Source organism: Acinonyx jubatus, chromosome A3, assembly GCF_027475565.1.
Source record: "Acinonyx jubatus isolate Ajub_Pintada_27869175 chromosome A3, VMU_Ajub_asm_v1.0, whole genome shotgun sequence".
Classification (NCBI taxonomy): Eukaryota; Metazoa; Chordata; class Mammalia; order Carnivora; family Felidae; genus Acinonyx; species Acinonyx jubatus.
In genome coordinates, this window is record NC_069388.1 from 60,021,288 (window position 1) to 60,045,121 (window position 23,834).

At 35.8% G+C, this 23,834-nt stretch overlaps 1 protein-coding gene across 4 annotated transcripts in view; it reads left to right on the top strand.

Moving 5' to 3' along the window:
• The window catches only part of MGAT4A (alpha-1,3-mannosyl-glycoprotein 4-beta-N-acetylglucosaminyltransferase A), a 121,505-nt gene that overhangs the window by 63,139 nt on the left and 34,532 nt on the right, over window positions 1-23,834 (top strand). For all 4 annotated transcript variants that reach the window (XM_053200483.1, XM_053200484.1, XM_027072632.2 and 1 more), the window contains exon 5: window positions 4,227-4,360. In XM_053200483.1, coding sequence (XP_053056458.1) covers window positions 4,227-4,360 — 134 coding nt within the window. The remainder of the gene's footprint in view (window positions 1-4,226; window positions 4,361-23,834) is intronic.

A 23,834-nucleotide genomic window follows, 5' to 3' on the forward strand; every position in this document is an offset into this window, starting at 1 on the left:
CTGCTAAGTGGGGTGGGTTGGATGGGGTGCCTCTGAAGGGGAATGCAGAGGTGGGGCACTTGGTACTAGCAAGATAAGTGGGGAGTGTTTGTGCTGGTTCCTGCAAGTGTCTAGCTATGTAGGCAGGGAAAATGGGGGAGACAGGGGTAAAAGAATGGCACTTGCTAGCACTTCTGTTCTGGGAGAAGTCTCCTGGAGATTCCTTCCCCTGCAGTGCAAAATCTGAGATGCCCTAGGCACTTTTCAAACTGCTGCTTCCTTGCAGTGTCTCTGCAGGGTTGTTATGCTGGCTCTTTAAGCATAGGGACTTAGCTTACTATTGATCTCCAGCTCTCCTGGAGCTAAACCACCTGGTTTTAAAGTACCTGGAGTTAAGTACCTCTTGATTATAAAAACTCTGGAAGTTAAGCCCCACTGGTTTTCAAAGCCAAATGTTATGGGGACCCGTCTCTCCAGTGTGGGTTCATGCCTGTGGTGCTTGGTATGGGTTCTGCTCCTTTCCCTTCTGTTTGGGGTTAGTCTTACTGGGGTTTGGTTCCTAGGTGCGTTTCTACCCCTCCTATGCTTTTCAATGTGGCATTCTCTGTGATTAACTGGAAAGTCTGTTCTGCCAGTCTTTGAGTCTTTTTCAGAGTTAGTTGCACTGACGTAGCTTTTGTCTCAGTGTGTACATGAGCTCAGGATCTTCCTACTCTGCCATCTTCCCAGATGGGACTTCCCAGAAGTCCCAATATGACAGATCTTTTGAGCTCCTGGAAGCTCTTCATCTCAAAATGGAAGAGAAGACTATAGCATAGATTTTTGCGGATATCTTTTAAACCATTTGGATCTTAGTATTCTTTTTTTTTTTGAGGGGGGGGTTGGTATTTCTTTTTAAATTTTAATTCCAATATAGTTAATATATAGTGTTAAATTAGTTTCAGGTATACAATATAGTGATTTTTATATATTACTCAGTGCTTATCATGGTAAATGTCCTCTTTATTCCTCACCACCTATTTCATTCATTCTCCCACTCACCTCCCTTCTGGTAACCATCTGTTCTTGGCTTATCTCTTTTTTTGTTTGTTTTATTTCTTAAATTATACCCATGGGTGAAATCATATGGTATTTGTCTTTCTCTGACTGACTTATTTCACTGAACATTATATTCTCTAGGTCCTTCCATGTTGTTGCAAATGGCAAGATTGCGTTCTTTTTATGGCTGAGTAATAGTCCACTGTATAAATATACACCACATCTTTATCCTTTCATCAATCTATGGACACTGGGCTGCTTCTGTTATTTGGCTATTGTAAATAATGCTGCAATAAACATAGGGATGCATATATCTTTTTGAATTAGTGACTTCATATTCTTTGGGTAAATACCAAATAGTCCAATTACTGGATCATAGGGTAGTTCTATTTTTAATTTTTTGAGGAATCTCCATACTGTTTTCTGCAGCGGCTGTACCAGTTTGCATTTCCATGAACAGTACATGAGGGTTCCTTTTTTCTCCATATCTTCGCCAACACCTGCTATTTCTTTTGTGGTTGATTTTAGCCATTCTAACAGGTATGAGGTGTTATCTCATTGTGGTATTGATTTGCATCTCCCTGATGATGAGTGATGCTGAGCATCTTTTCATGTACCTGTTGGCCATCTGTATGTCTCCTTTGGAGACATTTTTTTCTTTTTTTGAGAGAGAGGGCACAAATGAGCAAAAGGCAGGGAGGTGGGGGGAGAGAGAGAGAGAGAATCCCATGAAGGGCAGAGAGAGATGGGTGGGGGGAGAGAGAGGAGTGGGGCTCAAACTTACCCAATGCAGGACTTGAACTCACAAACCGTGAGATCATGACCTGAGCTGAAGTCAGATGCTTGACTGACTGAGCCACCCAGGCGCCCTTTGGAGAAATATTTGTTCGTATCTTCTGCCCACTTTTTAATTGGATTATTCATTTTTCTGGTGTTTAGTTTATTCTTTATATATTTTGGATACTAACCCTTTATCATATATATTATTTGTAAATTATCTTCTCCCACTCAGTAGGTTGTCTTTTAGTTTTGTTGGTAGTTTTTCCTTTGATGTGCAGAAGCTTTTTATTTTGATGTAGTTAATTTTTGCTTTTGTTTCCCTTGCCTCAGGAGACACATTGCTAGAAAAATGTTGCTCTGGCCAATGTCAGAGAAGTTATTGCCAATGCTCTCTTCTAGGATTTTTATGCTTTCATGTCCACATTTTGGTGTTTAATCCGTTTTGAGTTTATTTTTGTGTATAGTGTAACAAAGTGTTCCAGTTTCATTCTTTTGTATATAGCCAAATTATGGATCTTAGTATTCTTATTTACAGAATCATGGTGGTAGATTCATTGAGCTATGATCTTCGAGCTTCCTTCTAACTTTAGAATTTCATGACTTCTAAGTATTTTCTAGCATTTCCAATAAATTGTTTCATTATTAAGACAAGCATTTTTAATATTTGTAAAATATATCTCTACTGTTGTATAACAGCATATTAAGGGTTTTTAAAAATTTATTTTGAGAGAGAGAGAGAGAGCATGCGCGCACAAGCGAGCCTGGGGAGAGGCAGAGAGAGAGAGAGAGAGAGAGAGAGAGAGAGAGACAGATAGGGAGGGAGAGAATCCCAAGCAGGCTCTGCACTGCCAGTGCCAAGCCTGATGTGGGGTTTGATGCCATGAACTGCAAGATCATGACCTGAGCCGAAATCAAGACTTGGATGCTTAACCAACTGAACCACCCAGGTGCCCCAAGATACTAAAGCTTTTTCAAAGGTGTTATTTAAAAAAAAAAAAACCTTTCTGAGAAATACAGTCCTATTGTAACACAATATATGCATTCCTAAAATTTATGCTATGCTGAATTGTGCAATAAAAGAAGAAAAATGAAGTTAGTATCATAGTTAGAAACTTTGTCAATTACACGTACAGAAAGATAAGAACATAGTAAAAACAGCACAGTTTTACACATGTTAAATTATTAATACAAAAGTGCTATAATCAATATAGTACTCTACCTTGAATAATACTTGAGGTTTGCCTGTTAAAATGTGTTTCAGAAGGGTTGCAGTTTGGAAGGTTTTGAGAGGTGATGCAATCTGGTGGAAGTTTCAACACCAGCTGTGGATAGGTGTGGTTCTTAGCATGCAGTGAACTGAGGCAGCTGGTAGAGGTTGGAGGTATATACCATTCATGTATTTCTACATTGCTTAGTTCAGTTTTTTGAATTCATTTCAAGTGGATGCAGTTTTCTGTTTACCTAGTGAATGCTTGTCCCAGAGGAGAAATTGCATGTAAACAAATGTGAAATCCACATTATGCTCATATATCTGCCTGATGTATTAGTCACTCAGGAAAAAATTTGCATTGGAAAAACAAGCATTATAGTAAAACTGGATGTAATTTTAGACTTAAAAGAAGTTGCACAAATATTATACACAGTGTTTTCATATACCTCACCTGGTTCCCCTAAATGTTCGAATTATGTAACCATAATATAATCATCAAACCCAGGAACTTTGTATTGATGCTATAGTATTGACTCACCTTAGATCCTATTCAGATTTTGTCATTTTTTTCATTGTTTTTCTTTTTCTGTTCCAGGATCCAACTCAGGATTCCATATTTCATTTAATTGTCATGTCTCCTTTGTCTTCTGCCATCTTGGACAGTTCTTTCTTTGTCTTTCCTGATCTTAACGCTTCAGAGAGTACCTGGACAATTATTTTGTAGATTATCCCCCTAATGTGGATTTGTCTGATATTTCTTCATAGTTAGGTTGAAGTTTGCATTTTTGGCAGGAAAACCACAGAAGGGATGTTGTGTCCTTCTGATTGCATTATATACATGGTATCTGAGATGTTAAGATGTGTTCAGTGTTTCTTGTAGTTGTATAATTTATATTTGTTTACACTTTATAGTCATTTGTTTTTAATGTGAGGTTTAATGTCTTCATTTTTATCAGTACCTTGACATATTTTATGGATAAGCCCTGTAAAAAGGATTATACTGTTATGGGTATCCCTTTATATCCTCCGATTATTTTTCTGTGTAAAGTAGTTTATTTTGTGGTTTATTTTGATTCCTCAATTATTATTGAGTAGTACATTTTGATTTTTCAGTTATTTCTATCAATTTGAGAGGGTATAATCACTTTTGAAATACAGTGTTACTCTATACTGTCTTGTGAAATCTTTTTATATAATTACTATCATTATTTTCTTTCAGTGTCAATAGTAATGGGAATTCCCACGGTGAAGAGAGAAGTTAAATCTTACCTCATAGAAACTCTTCATTCCCTTATTGATAATCTGTATCCTGAAGAGAAGTTGGACTGTGTTATAGTAGTCTTCATAGGAGAGGTAATTATTTAATTCTTATTTTTTTTTACCACATATAATCTATAAGAGTCGAAACCATAATTGAATATTTTAATATGCTTTTATAAACATCTTTTTAAAATGTGATGAATAAAGTTTCGATGATATATTACTTCTCATAGTTAAATGTAAGTCTAACTGGTGTTTGCCTTAGCTTCTCTCCTGCAGTAACAATCCACAAACAGTAATCTGTTGTGAATAGGATAATATTATACATATAAATCTTTTAAGAGCAGTGAGTTCCTTAAAAGGATAATGTTCTTAATGTTTTCTTTAATGTAGAAGTGAACGCATGCATACTGTTTAAAACTATTACAGAAATGTATAATGAAAATTTACCTGTTACTCCTCTATGTAGATATAACTACTATTGATATTCTGAAATACATTTTAAGATATTTTTCCTGTGGCTTGTATACATATATATAAATGGGATTTTTCTCTATATTTTTTCATATCATGGACATTTTTCTACTAAAACGAATATCATAACATCATTTTTTTATGACTGCTAAATATTCCATTGTATGGTTTTAACATAATTGATTTAATTTCTGATTGATAAACATTTAGACTGTTTCCAAATATTTGCTCTTTTTTTTAAAGACTGTACTGTGCATTACCCTAAGTAAATTGTTGGGCACGTGTGTAGTTACTGATGTGGGATCCAGTCATAAATGTGGAATTGCCAGGTCATAGTCTATATACATTAAAATGTTCATACATGGCCAAAATGCCCTGCAGAAGCTGAACCAGCAGGGTTCCACCAGAAGGGAGAAAGCAGTTTATCCCTCTTCCAGCAATCTGTGAGAGAGCCTGTTTTCCTGTCCCCACACTCTGTTATGTAATACTAGTCTTTACATTTTTATGCCAAGTTGATGGATAAAAATAATATACTGCTTTTGTTTAATTTGGATTTCCTTACAAATGGGATTAAGTATTGGTTTATGTGTGTCTTTTGACTATTTGTATTTATGCAGATTTTATTTGTTAATCACATACTGTATGTCGGTAGAGATTGGTACAATATCCTTGGAAAGCAATTTGGCAATAGCTATTACAATTTAAAGTGCTATACTCAGTGACCTAACATTCTGCTTCTAAAAATTGATCCAATAGAAACATTTGCACATGCGTAAATATATTCAGGCTCATACACACATTTATATAGCTCCTACATATGCATTAATTAGATGAATAGAGAAAATGATCTTGTGGAATATACTCCAAATGATTAGTAGCAGATATCGTGAGAGTTGGGATTATGGGACTCTGCCACCTTCTCTTGTATACAGTTTTATAAAATTTTGAGCCTGTACTGATTTTAATGAGGGAAAAAAGCCTTAACACTATATAAGAAAAAAATATACACTTACATAAAGGAAAAACTCAGTTTTTTTCTTCCATACAGGAAGAATTCAGTTCTTTCCTACTGTGTGTTTCTTCCCTGTGTGTCTCTACTTTTACGTAAACACTTTATTGACACTTCTAGTCAGCAAATGTGTGGAAGCTTTCCTCCACACCAAGCAATCCTCTGTGACAGCAGCTAGGTGTCCTACAATTTAACCTAATTCTGATGCTATCTACCTGAAATTAGCATCAGATCTCCTAGGTTAAGGGATTAGTCCCACAAAACCAGCCCCTACCCCCACATATGCACATATTTCTGATGCCAGTTGCAAGCCCAGGTTGTCACTTGTATTTCTGACCAACTAACTACAGATTGGAGGTTCCAAAGACTCCCCCTGTGCCTTCTTGAGTTCAGTTAACTTGTTAGAGTGCCTTACAGAACTCTGCACAACACTTACAGTTTGCTAATTCATTAAAGGCTACAGATGCACATCCAGATGGAAGAGGTGCATGGGGAAGTGTATGTAGGAAGGGGCATGGAGCTTCCATGCTGTCTGAGGGTGCCACTCTCCCAGCACCTTCCTTTATTCACCAGCATTGAAGGTGTCCAACCCTGTCCTTTTTTTTTTTTTTTTTTTTTAGTTTTTTTTTAATTGTTTTTAATGTTTATTGATTTTAGAGAGAGACACACACAGAGTGCAAGCGGGAGAGGGGCAGAGAGAGAGGGAGACACAGAATTGCAAACAGGCTCTAGGCTCTGAGCTGTCAGCACAGAGCCTGACACGGGGCTTGAACCAACAAACGGTGACATCATGACCTGAGCCGAAGTCAGATGCTCAACTGACTGACCCACCCAGGTGCCCCCTTTTGGGTTTTTATGGAGGCCTCATTACATGATTTATGAAATAATGATTTATTAAATCATTGGCCATCGATGATTGATTCAACCTCCAGCTCTTCTCCCCTCCCCAAAGGTTGGAGAGGGGTAGGACTGAAAGTTTCAACCCTCTGATCACATGGTTGACTCTCCTGGCAGCCAGCCCCCATCCTTCATTGGGGGGTGTGTCCAAAACTGATCTCATTAACATAACAAAAGACACTTTTGTTGCTCTCATCACTTAGGAAATTCCCAGGTTTCCAGAGCTCTGCCAGAAATGGGACAAAGACCAAATATATACGTATTATTATAAATCACAATATTATAACTTAGAAGTAGAATTCCGTATTCAGGCACAGATGTGTGTACATCACTCAGATGTAATAACATGGGTTTTGGAATCAGACAACCCATATTCAGGGCCTGAATTCTGTCACTGCCACTTGAGTAGGTCATTTTTTCTCTCTTCATCCTGTTTCGTCATCTCTAAAATGAGAATTCTGCTGTTGAGCCTTTTAAGCTCAACAGTGTTGCCTGCAGGTGCAATGAGATCACACACAGAGAGGTGTCGTGCGCTGACTGCAGTTTAAGTGCCCGCAGTAATCTGATCTCCAAAGACTCCGCTCCTGAATTGCAGTATTTGTATATGTATCTATATAGAATTTCAGTTATTTGTAAGAAAGTCTATTCTGAACAGAATAATTTATAGAATTCATTGAATTGCTTTTAGGCAATTTAAAATTATTAATCACTGTATTTGATTCTGCCTTGATTAGTAGTTTTAATCTAAGTGTCTGGTAACCTGTGCTTCATTAACACTAGTAACAAGCGCATATACTGTGGCTGTGACCTGATCTACAGTTTGCATGGTCCAGATCTACACTATGTCTCTAGTATCCTTCTAAGCCCATATTTTCAACTGCCTACTTGATAACATTAGTTGAATGTTTTATGAGCAACTTTTAATCTCTCCATTACTAAGTTAATCTGATTTTCTCAAACTGCTTTTCTTCCAGGTTTCCCATGTGTTTATTAAAGGTTCTTTACATCATGGAATTAATAGTTCTGTGTTCCAGTCATTTTACTCTTATTTTGTTATGTAGACCTCAGTGTGTTCTCAGTTCTATTTGTGTTATTCCTTAGCCTGAAACATTGCCTCTTCCTTCCTCTTTTTTTTTTAAATTATTTTAAGTTTATTTATTTATTTTGAGAGAGACAGAGACAGCGTGAGTAGGGGAGGGGCGGAGAGAGAGAGAATCCCAAGCAGGCTCCACATTACCAGCGCAGAGCCCAAGGCAGGGCTCAAACTCACAAAACCGTAAGACCATGACCTGAGCCAAAACTGAGATTCGGACGCTTACCTGACTGAGCCACCCAGGCACCCCTTCCTTTCTCTTTCTTAATCATCCTTAAGCCTCTCTGGGAGGAGAAGAGAGACAGAAAAGTAGTTACTAACTCTTTGTTCTTTGTTCTTCTCTGGTGATTTCTGTCTTTGGGTCATTTAGACATAAATGATGAGACATTTATAGAACATGCAAAGTTTTGAACAGTTGACTCTTGACGTATCGTTTGAAAGTTCACTAGCTCTAATCTAGAATTGTAGGAGTTAAGAGGAATAAATTCCAGTTGCTCTGAAGGATCCATGATATGATCCAAGTGTGATATTTAGATTTTAAGATTATATCATTTTTGTGTTTACTTTTACTTACTACTTTTACTTTAATTATAACCTTTGTATTTTAATGATCATTTGTTGTCTGTATGCCTCACTATTATATATTTTATAATTTTTCTTGTACTGTATTATCATTTATATTATTTCTGCCGCTCATGACCATTTTTGACAAAACATTTTCCTATATTGTACTCTGGATTTTAGCAAAATTTGTTTTTCCTGTTCTATATAAGAATAGAAATATAAGTATTTGGGGAATTCTCTATTTTATGAATTTTGGTGGGAGGAAACTTTTCTCCCATTATGAAACTAAAAATGTTAGATAATTGCTTTACCAGTTCAGGCCTATGACATGAGCTCAACCACTTGATATTCCTATCCTGTACTTTGAGTGGAGCTTAATTATTTTCTGATAACGCAGAAAACCCAAAAGAATAAACAAATTATTAGAAATAATAGGGGAATTTATCAAGGTAGCTGGATATAGGTTCAATTTATATTTCTGTATGTTAGTCACAAAAAAATATTTTTTCTAAATATATTTTCTAAAGAAGCAGGGATTGTGGAATATATATCAGTTTGGGATTGTCTCATGTTTCCTTATGATTAAATTCAGGTTTTACATTCTTTTAGCAAGAACACCATACAAGTGATATGGTATTCTTTTTCAGACTGTCATATTAAGATGATGTTGATATATCTCATTATCAGCATTGTTAACTTATCACACTTGATTAAATTGGTGTCTGACAGGTTTCTCTACTATAAATATACTCTTTTTCCTTATGTGCTTAGAAGCTTTCTTTTGGAGTGATACCTTGAGATATTGCAAATATCTTGTTTCTCCTCATAACTTTTTCCCAACTAATCATCCTTGATGATTCTTGCCTGTAACAATTATTATGTTTGCTGAATGGTGACTTTCTAGTTCCTTTCACATTTATTCATTGGAATTCTATAAGGAAAAGCTATCCTTTTCTCCAATTTTATTTATTTTGTCAGTTATTGATATCAGGGTGCTCTTGTGTATATTACTATAAATTTTTTACTTTGTTACTAAAATTGTTCCATTTTTGGCCATTGATTGTCCTTTGGAGTTGGCTACTCTGTCCTTTCAATATGTCCCATCATTTTTCCTTATATTCTAGCAGTGTAAGATGTTCTAGGCTCATCTTGTATTTTCTCTACCCCAAACCTGGAATCAGCCATGTCCCCAAGCAACCTGGTTCTGTTAATTGGAGAATAGTATTAGAAACCAAGACCTGGGTTCTAGATAGGCTCATTGCTTCTGAGGGATCAGTGCTTCTAATCCTTTCAGTGAGCAGAACTAGGAAATACTTGTATGCATACATACACACCTGTACATCTATCTAGGTCCTATGTCCATTTATCTGTGTATGTTAAAAATTATGAGTTTGTTATGATACCTTTGATTCCAGTGCAGTACTGCAGGGTTCATTCTAGCCTCTTACGATTCCTTATTCTTATTTTCCCCCTCAGTGGGAAACTTGGCTCTTGTGATTCACAGTATATCTACTTAACTTGCTTAATCCTAAATAAACGTAGTTTCTGAATTGCTAACCTATTTAAATCTACCGATTAAAGTTCATTTTCTGGGATGCCTGGGTGGCTCAGTCGGTTAAGCGTCTGACTTCAGCTCAGGTCATGATCTCATAGTCCGTGAGTTTGAGCCCCGCGTCAGGCTCTGTGCTGACAGCTCAGAGCCTGGAGCCTGCTTTGGATTCTGTGTCTCCCTCTCCCTCTGCCCCTCCCCTGCTCATGCTGTGTCTGTCTCTGTCTCAAAAATAAATAAAAACATTTACAAATTTTTTTTAAAAAGATCATTTTCTAATTTCTTAAGAAAGGTCCATATAACCAGTTTTCCCTGAGGTTCTGTGTAGTAAAAAATGTTATCTTCTGTCTTTATTCTTCGCATAAGTATAGAAGCTTTTAGTCACATTTTCTTTTTTGAGGAGTTGGGGTGAATGGGGAGTGCTTCTGCTGAGGCTAGCCAGATGACCTTCCACACTTCTTACTCCTTTCTATAAGAAACTCATATTGCCAGTTGCCCAAATGATTCTTTTTCTGTCTTTAAAGCTTAGTCATCTTGCTATAACATGTCTTGGTTTCAACCGTTGTGGATCATTTTTCCCTGGCACATAATATGCTCTTTAGGTATGTAAGATCATATATCTTAACTCAAGGAAAGAACTTTTGAATGCTCTTTCTATTAGCATTTTAAGATATACAACAAAGTTGAAAGAATTTTACAGTTACACCTGTATACATAACACCTGCAATGTACTACTAAGGTTTTAGTATTTTTATTTATCGTATCTCTACCTATCCATCCTTTATCCATCATTAATCCATTGTATTTATGTATCTTCTTTGGGGAAGTTTCTTCAAATCATTTTCCCATTTTAAAAAATTGTGTGGTTTTTTTGTATTTTGTTTTTGAGTTAGCAGAATTCTTTATATTTACTGGATACCATTCCTTTGTCAGTTAGGGGTGTTTTGTGAGTATTTCCTTGCAATCTGTGGAAGTCTTTTTATGTTTTTCGCATTTTCTTGGTGAGTAGAAGTTTTTAACTTTGATGAAATCTAATTTATCAGTGTCTTCTACATTTGTGATTATTGTTCTCTATGACCTAAAAAATCCTTGCTTAGCCCCAAATTGTGAAGATCATCTTTTCTGAAAACTTTGTTTTAACTTTTCTATTTTAGGTCTGTTATCCATCTTGGGTTAATTTTTGTTATGGTATAACAAAGTATTCACTTGCATTGTTTTTCATGTTGGGTGTTTGTTTCTTCCAGTACCAGTTATTGAAAACACTTTCCTTTCCCAGGTGGATTGCTTTGGTGCCTTTGTTGAAAATCCAGTTACCAAATAAGTGTGGGTCTCTTTTTCTGTTCTGTTCCATTGACCTGTTGGTTGATCCTCATGCAAAGACCTTACTTTCTCGATTACTATATCTTTGAATTAAGTTTTGAAATCAGGTTGGGTTAAGTCCTTCAATTTTGTTATTTTCAGGATTGATTTAAATATTTTAGGTCCTTTGCATTTCCATATACATTTTAGAATCCTCACAATCATTTCTAATATCTGGTATTGCTTCATGGTGACAAGTGCTTCAGCTGTGTGTTTTTTCTTTTAAATTAATGGGAAATATCTGGTCACAATTTTTTTCTGTTTTGTGGCTCTCACTGTAGTTTTTTTTTTTTTTTTATTCGTTCATAGGTTTTGTTGAATTTCTTCCTCTTTTCTCATTTTTTTGTACAGTTGCTGTGCTGGTTCCTTTTTTATGAATCATCATAGAAGGAAGTGGCTTTTTTTTCCCTAGGCCACTGGTTTATAGGAAGAGGAGGGGGCAGAGTAGTGTTCCAGACTAGGGGTTTTTTTTTTTCTTCTTTCTAGTCAAAGACTCTCTTTGTGGCTGCTACAGAGTCAGGCTGCTTCCTGCAAATATAGTTTTTGCAGTTCTTCAAGCTACCTCTGATTATTGGAACCACACTGGATTCCTTTTGAGCTTGAGAAGCTTGGTTGTTAATATTGGTCGTATTGAAAATCGAGTTTGCAGTTTTGTATCCATTTCTCATTGATAATTCTGTATAATGTCAATGCTATCTTTATAGGCAAATTCTATATAAGTGGTTTAGTCTTTTCTAGTTAGATAGTTTAGTGTGCTTTCAGCCAGAGTTTAGTTACCTGAATGCTTCAGAACTTTTTACTACCCAAAGCACTGGAGGAGTATAGTAGCCTCAGAAACAGTAGTCCTCTGTATAGTTAGGTTTGCTCAAACTCTCATAAATGACCTGTTAGCCATCTTTTTTAATAAAGGCAGAAGTACAGATATCATGCTAAGTATTCAGTGAACAAACACTTATTGAAGTACCAAAATGAGGAAGGTACTGGAAGAGATTAAAAAAGAAACCCACTGGACAATAGATTGTCCCCTTAACTTGTAATCTAGCATTACACAGGGACATTTTTTTTCTCTACTTTTCTTGTTATTCTGCACTTCAAAAAAATATTTATTAGTTGTAAATGCACATGGCTAAAGAATCCCAGTAGTCCGTGGAGTTTGTTATACTAAACAGTAGTCTCCTGTCCTCACCCTTCTACCTCTCCTGCCGTTTCCTTCTTTTCCCTTCTCCATTTCCTTCTCCTCTGAGACTTTTTATGTCTTCTAGCCCTGGCTTGCTGGCAATCAGGCAAAGTAGACAGCCCTCCCTCTAATGCTCTTCAGTTGACATTTTTCTTTGATCTTTTCAAAGAACTCACTTTTAGTTTTGTTAACTTTATCATTCCTTTATTTTCCTGTTGCATTAATTTCCATTTCTTATTTTTCTTTCTTTCTGTTTGCATTTAGTTTGGTTTACTCTTTTTTCTAGAGTGTCTTCAATTTTTTTTTAATGTTTATTTTTTTGAGAGAGAGACAGACACAGAGCACGAGTGGGGGAGGGGCAGACAGAGAGGGAGACATAGAATCCAAAGCATGCTCCAGGCTCTGAGCTGTCAGCACAGAGCCTGACGTGTGGCTCGAACTCACAAGCTGTGAGATCATGACCTGAGCTGAAGTCAGACGCTTAGCCAGCTGAGCCACTCAGTCGCCCCTCTTTTTTCTAGATTTATAAGGTGAATTCTTAGATTTTTGGCTGGAGAACTTTTCTAGTAGAGGCAATTTTAACGTATAAATTTCTCATTAGCTGCATCTCATAAACTTTGTTAAGTTTTATTTTCATTCAGACCAAAATACTTTCTAAATTCCCTTGTGATTACTGGTTTGACCCATGGATTATTTGGAAATGTGTTGTTTAATTTTTACCTATTCGTAGATTTCCCAAATTTCCTTCTGTTGTTTGATTTCTAATTCAGGCTTTTTAAATTTATCAGTACTTGTTTATGGGCCAGGAGATGGTCTATCCTGGACAGGGTTTCATGTGTGCTTTAAAAGAATGGATTCTGCTATTGTCAAGGGGAGTGTTTCCTAAGTGTCTGTTAGGTCAGGTTCGTAGTGTTGTTCAAGTCTTCTGTAGACTTGCTGATTATCTGTCTAGTGTTTCTATTCTTGATTTTAAATTAGAGATTACTGTGTTAGTGCATGAGTAGTGTTTTTGACCTATAATTTTTTTAGCAGTTATATTTTAAGATGTTTACTTATACATTTGTTACAAATCATACAGATGCCAATTAGGAAGAAATTGTACATGTATAATAACCTATAAAATTTGCTCATAGTTCAACAAATATTTACCAAAATACTGGTAAGTACCAGGCATATAATTGAATAAAACAAAGCCTCTGCCCAGTGAAGTTTACATTATAGAAAAATACATATTAAAAAATAAATATATAATACATTAAATGGTAGTAAGTGCTAGAAGAATAAGTCAGAATAAATGGGAAAGGGAGTATGGGATTTCCAGGGGATGGTTTATTAGACTGGTCAGGACATTTGGGCAAAGATTTGAAGGATGTGGGAGTTGAACAATCCAAGCTGACTAACAGCATGTGCAAAGATCCCAAGGCAAGAACATTGCTTGGCACATTTTGTGAAACAGTGAGGAGAGACCTGTGTGGTTAGAGCAGAAAAGGTGAAGGGTTCAATAGTAGGAAGTAGTCAGAGAAGGAGTGGGGTGGGCCAGGTCACATAGGACACTACAGGCCATTGTAAGAACTTTGCTTTTACTCTGAGTCAGAGGGCTAACATTTTTTTGTAAAGGGCCACATGGCAAATATCTTTGGTTTTACAAGCCATACATTTTCTGTTGCATCTATTCAACTCTGCTGATACAGCCTAAAAACAGCCAGACAATATGTAAATGAATGGGTGGGGTTGTGTTCCAATAAGATTTTACTTTATGAAAACTGGCAGTGGGAGGTGCCTGGGTGGCTCAGTTGGGTAAGCTTTGACTTTGGCTCAGGTCATGATCTCACAAGTTCGAGCCCCACTTTGGGCTCTGTGCTGATAGCTCAGAGCCTGGGCCCTGCTTCAGATTCTGTGTCTCCTCTCTCTCTGCCCCTCCCCAGGTCATGCTCTGACTCTCTTTCTCTCTCTCAAAAATAAATAAACATTAAAAAATTTAAAAAAAAATTTTTTTAATGTTAAAAAAAAAAACAGGCAGTGGGGGGCGCCTGGGTGGCTCAGTTGGTTGCGTGTCCAACTTTGGCTCAGGTCATGATCTCGTGGTCTGTGAGTTCGAGCCCCATGTCCTGCTCTGTGCTGACAGCTCAGAGCCTGGAGCCTGTTTCAGATTCTGTGTCTCCCTCTCTTTCTGCCCCTCCCCCACTCATGCTCTGCCTCTTCTCTGTCTCAGAAATAAATAAACATTAAAAAAAAATAAAAAAAAAAACAGGCAGTAGGTCTGTTTTGATATAATTACGACAAAATCATTTGAGGGTTTCAAGTAGGGAAGACACTTGACTTACTTTTTATTCCTTTAATGTTTTAAAATACTTTATTTTGAAATAATTTTGGATTTACAGAAAATTTTCACAAATAATAGAAAATATTCCCTTCACTCAGCTTGTTGTAATGTTAACTTATGCAGCCCTAATAAAATGATCAAAACCAGGAAGTTAACATTGGTATAATACTAATTATAGCTAAACTGTAGGTTTTATTCAAATTTGGTATTTTTCCACCTAATGTCATTTTTCTATTTTAGCATCCAGTCCTAAATACCACACTGCATTTAGTTGTTCTGACTCCTTAGTTTCTTTCTATCCCTGATAGTTCTTGCACTTTTCTTGTCTTTCATGAATTTGGAAACCATTAGTGAGTACACTAGTCAGTTACTTTATAGAATGTCTCAGTTGGGATTTGTCTGATATTTTCTCATGATTAGATTGTAGTTACGTATTTTTGGTGAGAATAATATGACTTACCTTTTAAAAGGATCACACTACTTTGGAAAGGGAAGAAGCAAGGAGATTACTTAGGAGACTTGTTGTAATAATCCAGGTGAGGCTTGGACTAGGATTTGTAAAGGTGGTAAGAATTTGAACTGAATGGGTTCTGATTAGAAAAGTTTGAGAACTATTGCTGTAGCATCAACTGTTTAGGAGAAGGAAAGGAAGAAAGGCTATAACAGATATATTAGAAAAGAAGTTTTTTGTTGTTGTTTTTTAATGTTGTTTATTCTTTCTTTTATCTTTCAACAACTTGACCATTTTAGAAGCTAGTAAAGCTAACTAGTATTTGTTAGTCTTTGTTGCTATATTTGCATTGAATTTGAAGTATCATAAAGCCAAGCATTAAATGGGTGGGAATAGCTTTTCCTTGGACCTTAGGGAAGTAAAATTTATTATGAGCTGCCAGCCCCATTCTAGCACCTGTCTTTTAGTCCTTTTGACTTGCCACTTGTACACATTATCTTTCTGGAATTTTCATTGGTTTCTTATTATGTAAAGTGACATCTGCTTCAGGCCCTGAAAGAGTTAATAAGGACTGGGCTTATTTTCCTGCTGTAAGTAACTAGAAGGCTGAACAAAATATGATTCATTTGTTCTCAGACGTTGGACAACAGACTGTGCATGATGTGATTCCCAGAGACAGAAAAATAAGTGCAGTGGATACCACAATTCCCCCAACTTTCTGCCTGGAGATGCATTCCAGATCACATTGCAGGAAGGGCAGTTGCAAATAGAGCAAGTGGAAACTGCAGGTTAGAGTTGCAGAAAGAAGACTGCTGCATAGAAAATGATGATGCCTTTTTTGTCTTTGTTGTATTAGGGCCACACATATGTAGGGTGAAATTAACAAGTCTGGGGGGGAGGGGGAATGATCAGGGAACTATAACCCGAACAGTTCCCATTGCTCACACAGGATGGGTTCTGACCAACTGGAATGGCAGGGCATTTAGTGGCAACTCCAGAGGAGTTAAAATATCCTTGAAACGGTTATTCTAGGCCCATCCCAGTAAAGCTTAAAAAGAGGCCTATGGGGGGTCAACTGATGAACAAATAATGCCTGTTAAAATAAAGCCCAATACTTTTTTAAAAAACAACAAGGTTAAGACACTCAACAATGTAACATTTGTAATGTTTATTATCAAATAAAAAGTGGTTAGTATGCCAAAGAAAAAAATGAGTCATAACTAAAAGAAAATGTAGCTAATAGAAACAAATCTAGAAATGACAGAGGTGATAGAACTGGCAGGAAAGGACAGTAAAACAACTATTACAAACATTTTCAAGTCCTTAAAACAATGAGGAATGGAATGGAAGATGTATTAAAGAACCAAATGGTGGAACATATAGCAATGAAAAGTACAATATCTGAAATTTAAAATTTACTGAATAATCTTAAAGGCAGATTAGACCCTGCAGAAGGAAAGGTCAGTGATTTTAAAAATAACAATAGAATGTATCCAAAATTAAATTAAATAGGGGAAAAGACTGAAAAAATTAAGAATAGCGCCTCAGTGGCCAATGGGATAATATTAATTGATCTACCATACGAAATTCCGGAATGGAGAGGAAAAAGAAGGAATAATTGCTTTTTGGAAACAAGAAAAGTATAAACCCTTAGATTCAAGAAGTCCAAAAAGTCCTAGGCAGAATAAACACAAAACCATTGTCAGGTATGTCCTAATCAAATTGCTGAAAACCAGAGATAAAGAGAAGATCTTGAAAGAAGCCAAAGACACATTACGCACAGAAAAAGAAAAGAATACTACTCTAGATTCTTGTTAGAAAGTATGAAGGCCTGAGACAATGGAACATCATCTTTAAAGTGTTGGAGGGGGAGCCCGTTTTTTTGTTGTTTTTGTTTTTTTTCATTTTTAAGGTTTTAGTTGAATTGCCTTGTATTTAATCAGTTAGTATTAAGTGTTCATGCTACATACAACCTCATGACACCCAGGTGTGTGGGCATCTGTGAAAGCAGCGCACAGATATAGTGTAATCTCTATCCAAATAACAATGACATTTTTCTCAGAACTAGAACAGAGAATCAAAGGGCACCTTTATCCCTTCTACGGGTGGGCCACCTGAGGGCCTTTCCATTGTGCTCACTTGCCTGGTCTCCTGCTATGTCACGGGCTTCTGAATTCTAAGCAGGTTCTTTCACAATATTTGTTTGAGACTTTGTTTCATTTCTTTCATTTCTTGATAGAATGAATAAACAGAAAATGAGTAAGGATAGAGATGACTTAAACAATAGTATCAGCCTCATGATATAAAATCTTAAGAGGTAATTTAGAAGGTAACTATCAAACGTGGTGGATATTGTTTTTATTTTCATGACATCTTTCCAGAGACTATCTTATGGTCTATTGGAGTGATTCAACCTTTTTAAAAAATTGAGTTATAATTGACGTACAATACTATAGTAGTTACAGATGTACAGAATAGAGATTCAATATTTTATACATTATAAAATGATGACCACAATAGATCTGGTTACCATCTATCACCATGCAAAATTGTTACAATATTATTGACTATATCCTGATGCTGTACATTACATCACCATGACTTATTTATTTTGTTACTGGAAGTTTGTACCTTTTAATGTCCTTCACCTGTTCGCCAATGCCCCCAACCACATCCACTATTTTCTATATCTATGAGTCTGTTTTTATTCTGTTTGTAAATTTTGTTTTGTTTTGTTTTTTAGATTCCATGTATAAGTGAAATTATATAGTGTTTGTCTTTGACTCATTTCACTTAATGCAGGTCCATCCATGTTGTCACACAGATGGGAAGATTTCATTCTTTTTTTATGGCTGAATAATATTCCACATTGTTTCTATACCACATCTTCTTTGTCTATTTATCTATCACTGGACACTTGGGTTGCTTCCACATCTTGGCTTTTGTAAATAATGCTGCATTGAACATAGGGAAACTATATCTTCTCAAATCAGTGGTTTTGTTTTCTTTGGATAAATACCCAGAAATGGAATTGTTAAATCATATGGTAGCAGTATTTTTAATTTTTTGTGGACTCTGTACTGTTTTCCACAGTGGCTGCACCAATTTACATTCCCACCACCAGTGCACAAGGGTTCTCTTTTCTCAGCATTCTTGCCAACACTTGTTATTTCTTGTCTTTTTGATACTAGCCATTCTGACAGGTTTAACATTGCTTTGATTTGCACTTCCCTGATAATTAGTGATGGTGAGCATCTTCTCATGTGCCTGTGTGTATGTCTTTTTTTGAAAAATGTCTATTCAGTTCTTCTCATTTTTAAATCAGGCTTTTTGGTTTTTTGTTTTTGGATTGTATCAGTTTTTTTATATATTTTGGATAGCAACCTTTTATCAGATGTATCATTTCCAAGTATCTCCTCCCATTCAGCAGGTTGCCTTTTCATTTTGTTGATGGTTTCTTTTGTCACACAAAAGCTTTTTGTTTGATGTAGTTCCATTTGTTTATTTTTGCTTTTGTTTACTTTGCCTGAGGGGAAATATCCAAAAAAGTATTTCTGAGACTGATGTCAAAGTGTTTACCACCTATTTTTTTTCTAGGAGTTTTATGGCTTAATTTCTTACATTTAAGTCTTTGATGAATTCTGAGTTAATTTTTGTCTTTGTATAAGATTTTATTCTGGTCCAGTTTTATTCTTTTGCATGTGACTGCAGTTTTCTCAACACGATTGAAGAAACTGATTTATACCTTTGTATGTTCTTGTCTCTTTGTTGTAAATTAGTTGACCATTTAAGGGTAGGTTTATTTCTGGGCTCTCTTCTACTCCATTGAATATTTGTCTTTTTTCCATCAGTGCCATACTGTTTTGATTACTATGGCTTTGTAGTATAGTTTGAAATCGGGAGCACGTTACCTCCAGCTTTGTTCTTTCTTCTCTCTCAAAATTGCTTTGGCTATTTAGGATCTTTTGTGGCTCCATATGAATTTTGGGATTATTTGTTCTAGTTCTGAGAAAAATGCCATTGGTAAATTTGGTAGGGATTGCACTGAATCTGTAGAGTGCTTTGAGCAGTATGGACATTTTAACAATATGAATCCTAACAAGCCAAGAGCATGGTATATCTTTCCCTTTGTTTGTGTTGTCTTTAATTTCTTCCATCACCGTCTTAGGGTTTTCAGAGTGCAGATCCTTGACCTCCTTGGTTAAATTTCTTACCTATTGTATTCTTTTTAATGCAGTTGTAATGGGATGGTTTTCTTAATTTTTTTCCCTGATAGTTCATTATTAGTGTACAGAAACACAATGGATTTCTGTGTGTTAACTGTGTATCCTGCAAATTTACTGAATTTGTTAGTTTTAATAGTTTTTTGTTTTTTGTTTTTTTTGGTGGAGTCTTTAGGCTTTTCTATGCATAATCATGTCAACTGCAAATAGGGCAGTTTTACTTTCTTTTCCATTTGAATGCCTTTTATTTCTTGCCTCATTGCTGTGGCTAAGACTTCTAATACTACTTTGAATAAAAGTATTGAGAGCAGGAATCCTTGTCTTGTTTCTGATCTTAGAAGAAAAGCTTTCAGCTTTTCACCCTTTTATTGTTAAGTATTATGTTAACTGTGTGTTTCTCAAATATGGCCTTTTTAATGTTGATGTACATTCCCTTTATACCTACTTTGTTGAGAATTTTCATCATAAATAGATGTTGAATTTTGTCAGGTGCATCTTCTGCATCTATTGAGATGATCTTGTAATTTCTGTCTCTCGTTTTTTTAATGTGTATCACAATAATTGATTTGCGGATATTAAAACATTCTTGCATCCCTACTTGGTTATGGTATATGATCCTTTTGATGTATTGTGGAATTTGGTTGCTGATATTTTTGTTGAGTATTTCTGTGTCTGTGTTCATCAGGGAAATTGGCCTGTAATTGCTTTCTTGGGGTAGTATCTGTCTGGTTTTCGTATCAGGGTAATACTGGCCTTGTAAAATAGGAAGTGTTTCTCTTCAATTTTGGGGGATAATTTGTGAAGTATAGATATTATCTCTTCTTTAAATATTTGATAGAATTCACCTGTGAAGCGATTTTGTCCTGAACTTTTGTTTGTTGGGAGGTTTTTTAAAGATCTGTTTTAGGGGTGCCTGGGCGGCTCAGTCGGTTGAGTGACCGACTTTGGCTCAGGCCATGATCTCGCAGTTTGTGAGTTTGAGCCCTGCATCGGGCTCTGTGCTGGAAGCTCGGAGCTCAGAGCTTGGAGCCTGGAGCCTGCTTTGGATTCTGTGTCTCCTCCTCTCTCTGCCCCTCCCCAGCTCACACCCTGTCTGTCTGTCTGTCTCTCTCTCTCTCTCAAAAATAAACATTAAAAAAAATTTTTTTAAAAAAAGATCTGTTTTATTCTTAGAGTGTACATGAGTGGGGGAGAGGGGTAGAGAGAGGGAGAGGGAAAAAGAGAAGATGAGTGAGAGAGAGGAGAGAGAGGGAGAGGGAGGGAAGGAGGGAGGGAGGGAGGGAGGGAGGAGAGAATATCTTAAGCAGACTCCATGCTCAGCATGGAGACTGACGCAGGGCTTGATCCCTCGACTCTGGGATCATAATCTGGGCCAAAATCAAGAGTCAGGATGCTCAACTGACTGAGCCACCCAGGCACCACAGGAGTTTGTTGTTGTTTTGTTATTTTACTGATTTTATTTCCTCATGATTTGTAATTAGTCTGTTCAGATTTTCTATTTCTTCATGATTCAGTGTTGGAAGATTATGTTTCTAGGAATTTATCCATTTCTTCTAGGTTTTCTAATTTGTTTGTAAATAATTGTTCATAGTATTCTCTTAACATCCTTTATGTTTCTGTGATATGGGTTTTTTTTTTTTCCTCTTTCATTTCTGATTTTATTTATTTAGGCTTTCTCTTTCTTGATGGGTCTGGCTAAAAGTTTGTCCATCTTTTCAGAGAACCAGCTTTAGTTTCATTGACCTTTACTTTTTAGTTTCTATTTCATTTATTTTTGCCCTGAACTTTATTATTTCCTTCCATTAACTTGGGGCCTTTTTTTTTTCTTTTTTTCTAGTTGCTTTAAATGTAAAATAAGATTGCTTATTTGAGATTTTTCTTGTTTCTTGAGGGAGGCCTGTATCACTACGAACTTCCCTCTTAAAACTTATTTTGCTGTGTCCCAGATTTTGGGACATCGAGTTTCTATTTGCATTTGTCTGAAGCTATTTTTTGATTGCCTACTTGATTTCTTTATTTGACCCATTGATTGTTTGCTCTCCACGTATTTGGGTTTTTTTCAGTTTTCTTCTTGCCTTTAATTTCTAGTTTAATATAGTTGTGGTTGGAAAAGATACTTGATGTGATTCCAGTCTTCTTAAACTTACTGAGACTTGTTTTGTGGCTTAACATGTGATCTGTCCTGGTGAATGTTCCATGTTTCATGTTCCATGAAAACAATGTGCATTCTGCTGGTTTGGAGTGCAGTATTCTGTGCTCTGTCTCACCAGGACTGGTCCAGTGCAGCAATATGATCTAAGCTTTTCTGTTAAGCATCCCGTTGATTAGGTATTCCCAATTTGTACATAGATATTTACAAATCACACATATATGCTATTAATAGCATATTGCACTCCCTAAAATATATCAAAAATAGAAAAGTAGAACATTCTTTTTTAATATTTTTTTACATTTAACTTTTTAAATCACTTTTTTGTAATTTACCTATTTAAAGTCACAGCTATGCAACCACCGTCTCAATTTTCAAACATTTTAATCACCCCAAAAAACAACTCTGTACACCTTACCCATCACCCATTAATACCCTTCTCCCCCCAGCCCTAGGAGACCATTAATCTACTTTCTATCTGTGTAGATTATTCTATTCTGGATGCTTTATATGAGTAAAGGCATATAATATGTGGTCACACATTGAACAAATGTGAACGTGTTCAAGGTTCATCCCTGTTGTAGTATGTATTAATAATGCATATACATACTAATACAATAGCATATAGTTTTAATATAAAATACTTAATTTTACTTAACCTTTAGGAACACTTGATTCTCCAGGAAAAAATGCTCTTTTTCTATGTATGTCCACTTTCCTTCCCACCTTTCCCACGTATATACCGTTCCCATACCCCTAGAATACACATATCTCAGTTGTATATTTGTAGATGCATTCCCAGAATTGAGTGATAATATTGCCTTTGAAAAAGTCTCCACACGCTTTTAAAAAAGATTCAGGAAAAAGTGCTCTCTTTTAATTTAATGCAAGCAAGCCCCAGAGATCTGATATTGCCTATCTTATTATCAACATTTAAGAGTGGGGAGAGGCAAGAACAGTTTCCAACCACAACTGTATAATGGAGATAACGATTTGCCTGGCTGTTTCTAGGCCAGTTATACATTTAGCTTTCTTCAGAAGATTCCCAGAATTCCCTTAGCTGATACCAGAAAGGATTTATTCTCTGGTGGAAAAGTGATATCAATTACAGTCGTTTAAGCAAACCTTTTGTTAGTTCTGTTGATTAGCATAAGGATTACAGCATAAGGATTACATATAATATTAGATTTGGCTCATGTGAATTTCATACGTATTATTACACATTACTTAATGAATCTACATTTACTTTTTCTTCTTGACCTACCTCTTGGACAGCCAACTGGGAATAGGGAGGTGGTCTTGTTCATCTCTGTATTCCTGTTTTCCTTGGATAGGCAAATCACTGGCCCTCAATAAATGCTTAACAAATTGAATTCCAGGTTTTTTTTTTAATTTATTAATATCTATATAAACCAACCTTGATCATATTCTCCAGAATTATAGCTGATGTGTGAAAAGATACTCATTAGTTATATATCTTGGTGATAAATTATTTCAAAAGAGATCGCTGACATTTGGTTCATATAGGGGAAGTACAGAAGATTTTGAGCGGTGTGCCAGTTCTATCTCCGTAGTTGTTAAGAGTTTGAAGAATGTGGTCTTAATGTCTCACTCTTAAGTCTTTAAATTTAACAATAAAAATAGGAATTACTTGCAGTCAACAGAAATTAAAGTTAACATACTTTCATAGACCATCTTCTATACCACAACTTTTTATAACTTAATAGTTTTGTAATTTCCAAAATTTATCTTTTTGTTTTGGTTTGTTTTCTTTTTATCAAGTATTAAGTGTTTTGTCAATCTATAACATAGATCGTATTTTATGTATGATTGATTCTTTTTAGCATTTTAATATAAACTGTGACTGTATTTAAAATTGGTAGGGGGTATTAGATCTTTATTTGTATATAATTCTAACTGTGTGTAAAGTGCTTTTTGACTTGGGTTCTAATCATTATCAGCCTAATAATGAGAATCATAATAATACAGACCATAACTGCTTTTTATTACATAGTTTCATCATTTAATGTCAGAGTCGCTAAGATATTATCTCCTCCTGCCTTTTATTTTTTTTAAATAAAAATGGAAAAATCTTTCTCTATTGTTTATTCCATTATTTATTCACTACTTCTAGTTTGGATAGTTGAGAAGAGGTAGAAATAATTTCTGTACTCCCGTTTTTTCTACTGAATCGAACAAGGACAGTTGAAGGTAATAAAACTGACATCTGCTTATTGTATTAGTAAGTACTCAATGATATATCGTAGTTCAGTAAAGTAGAAATGCAAATCCATAAGCT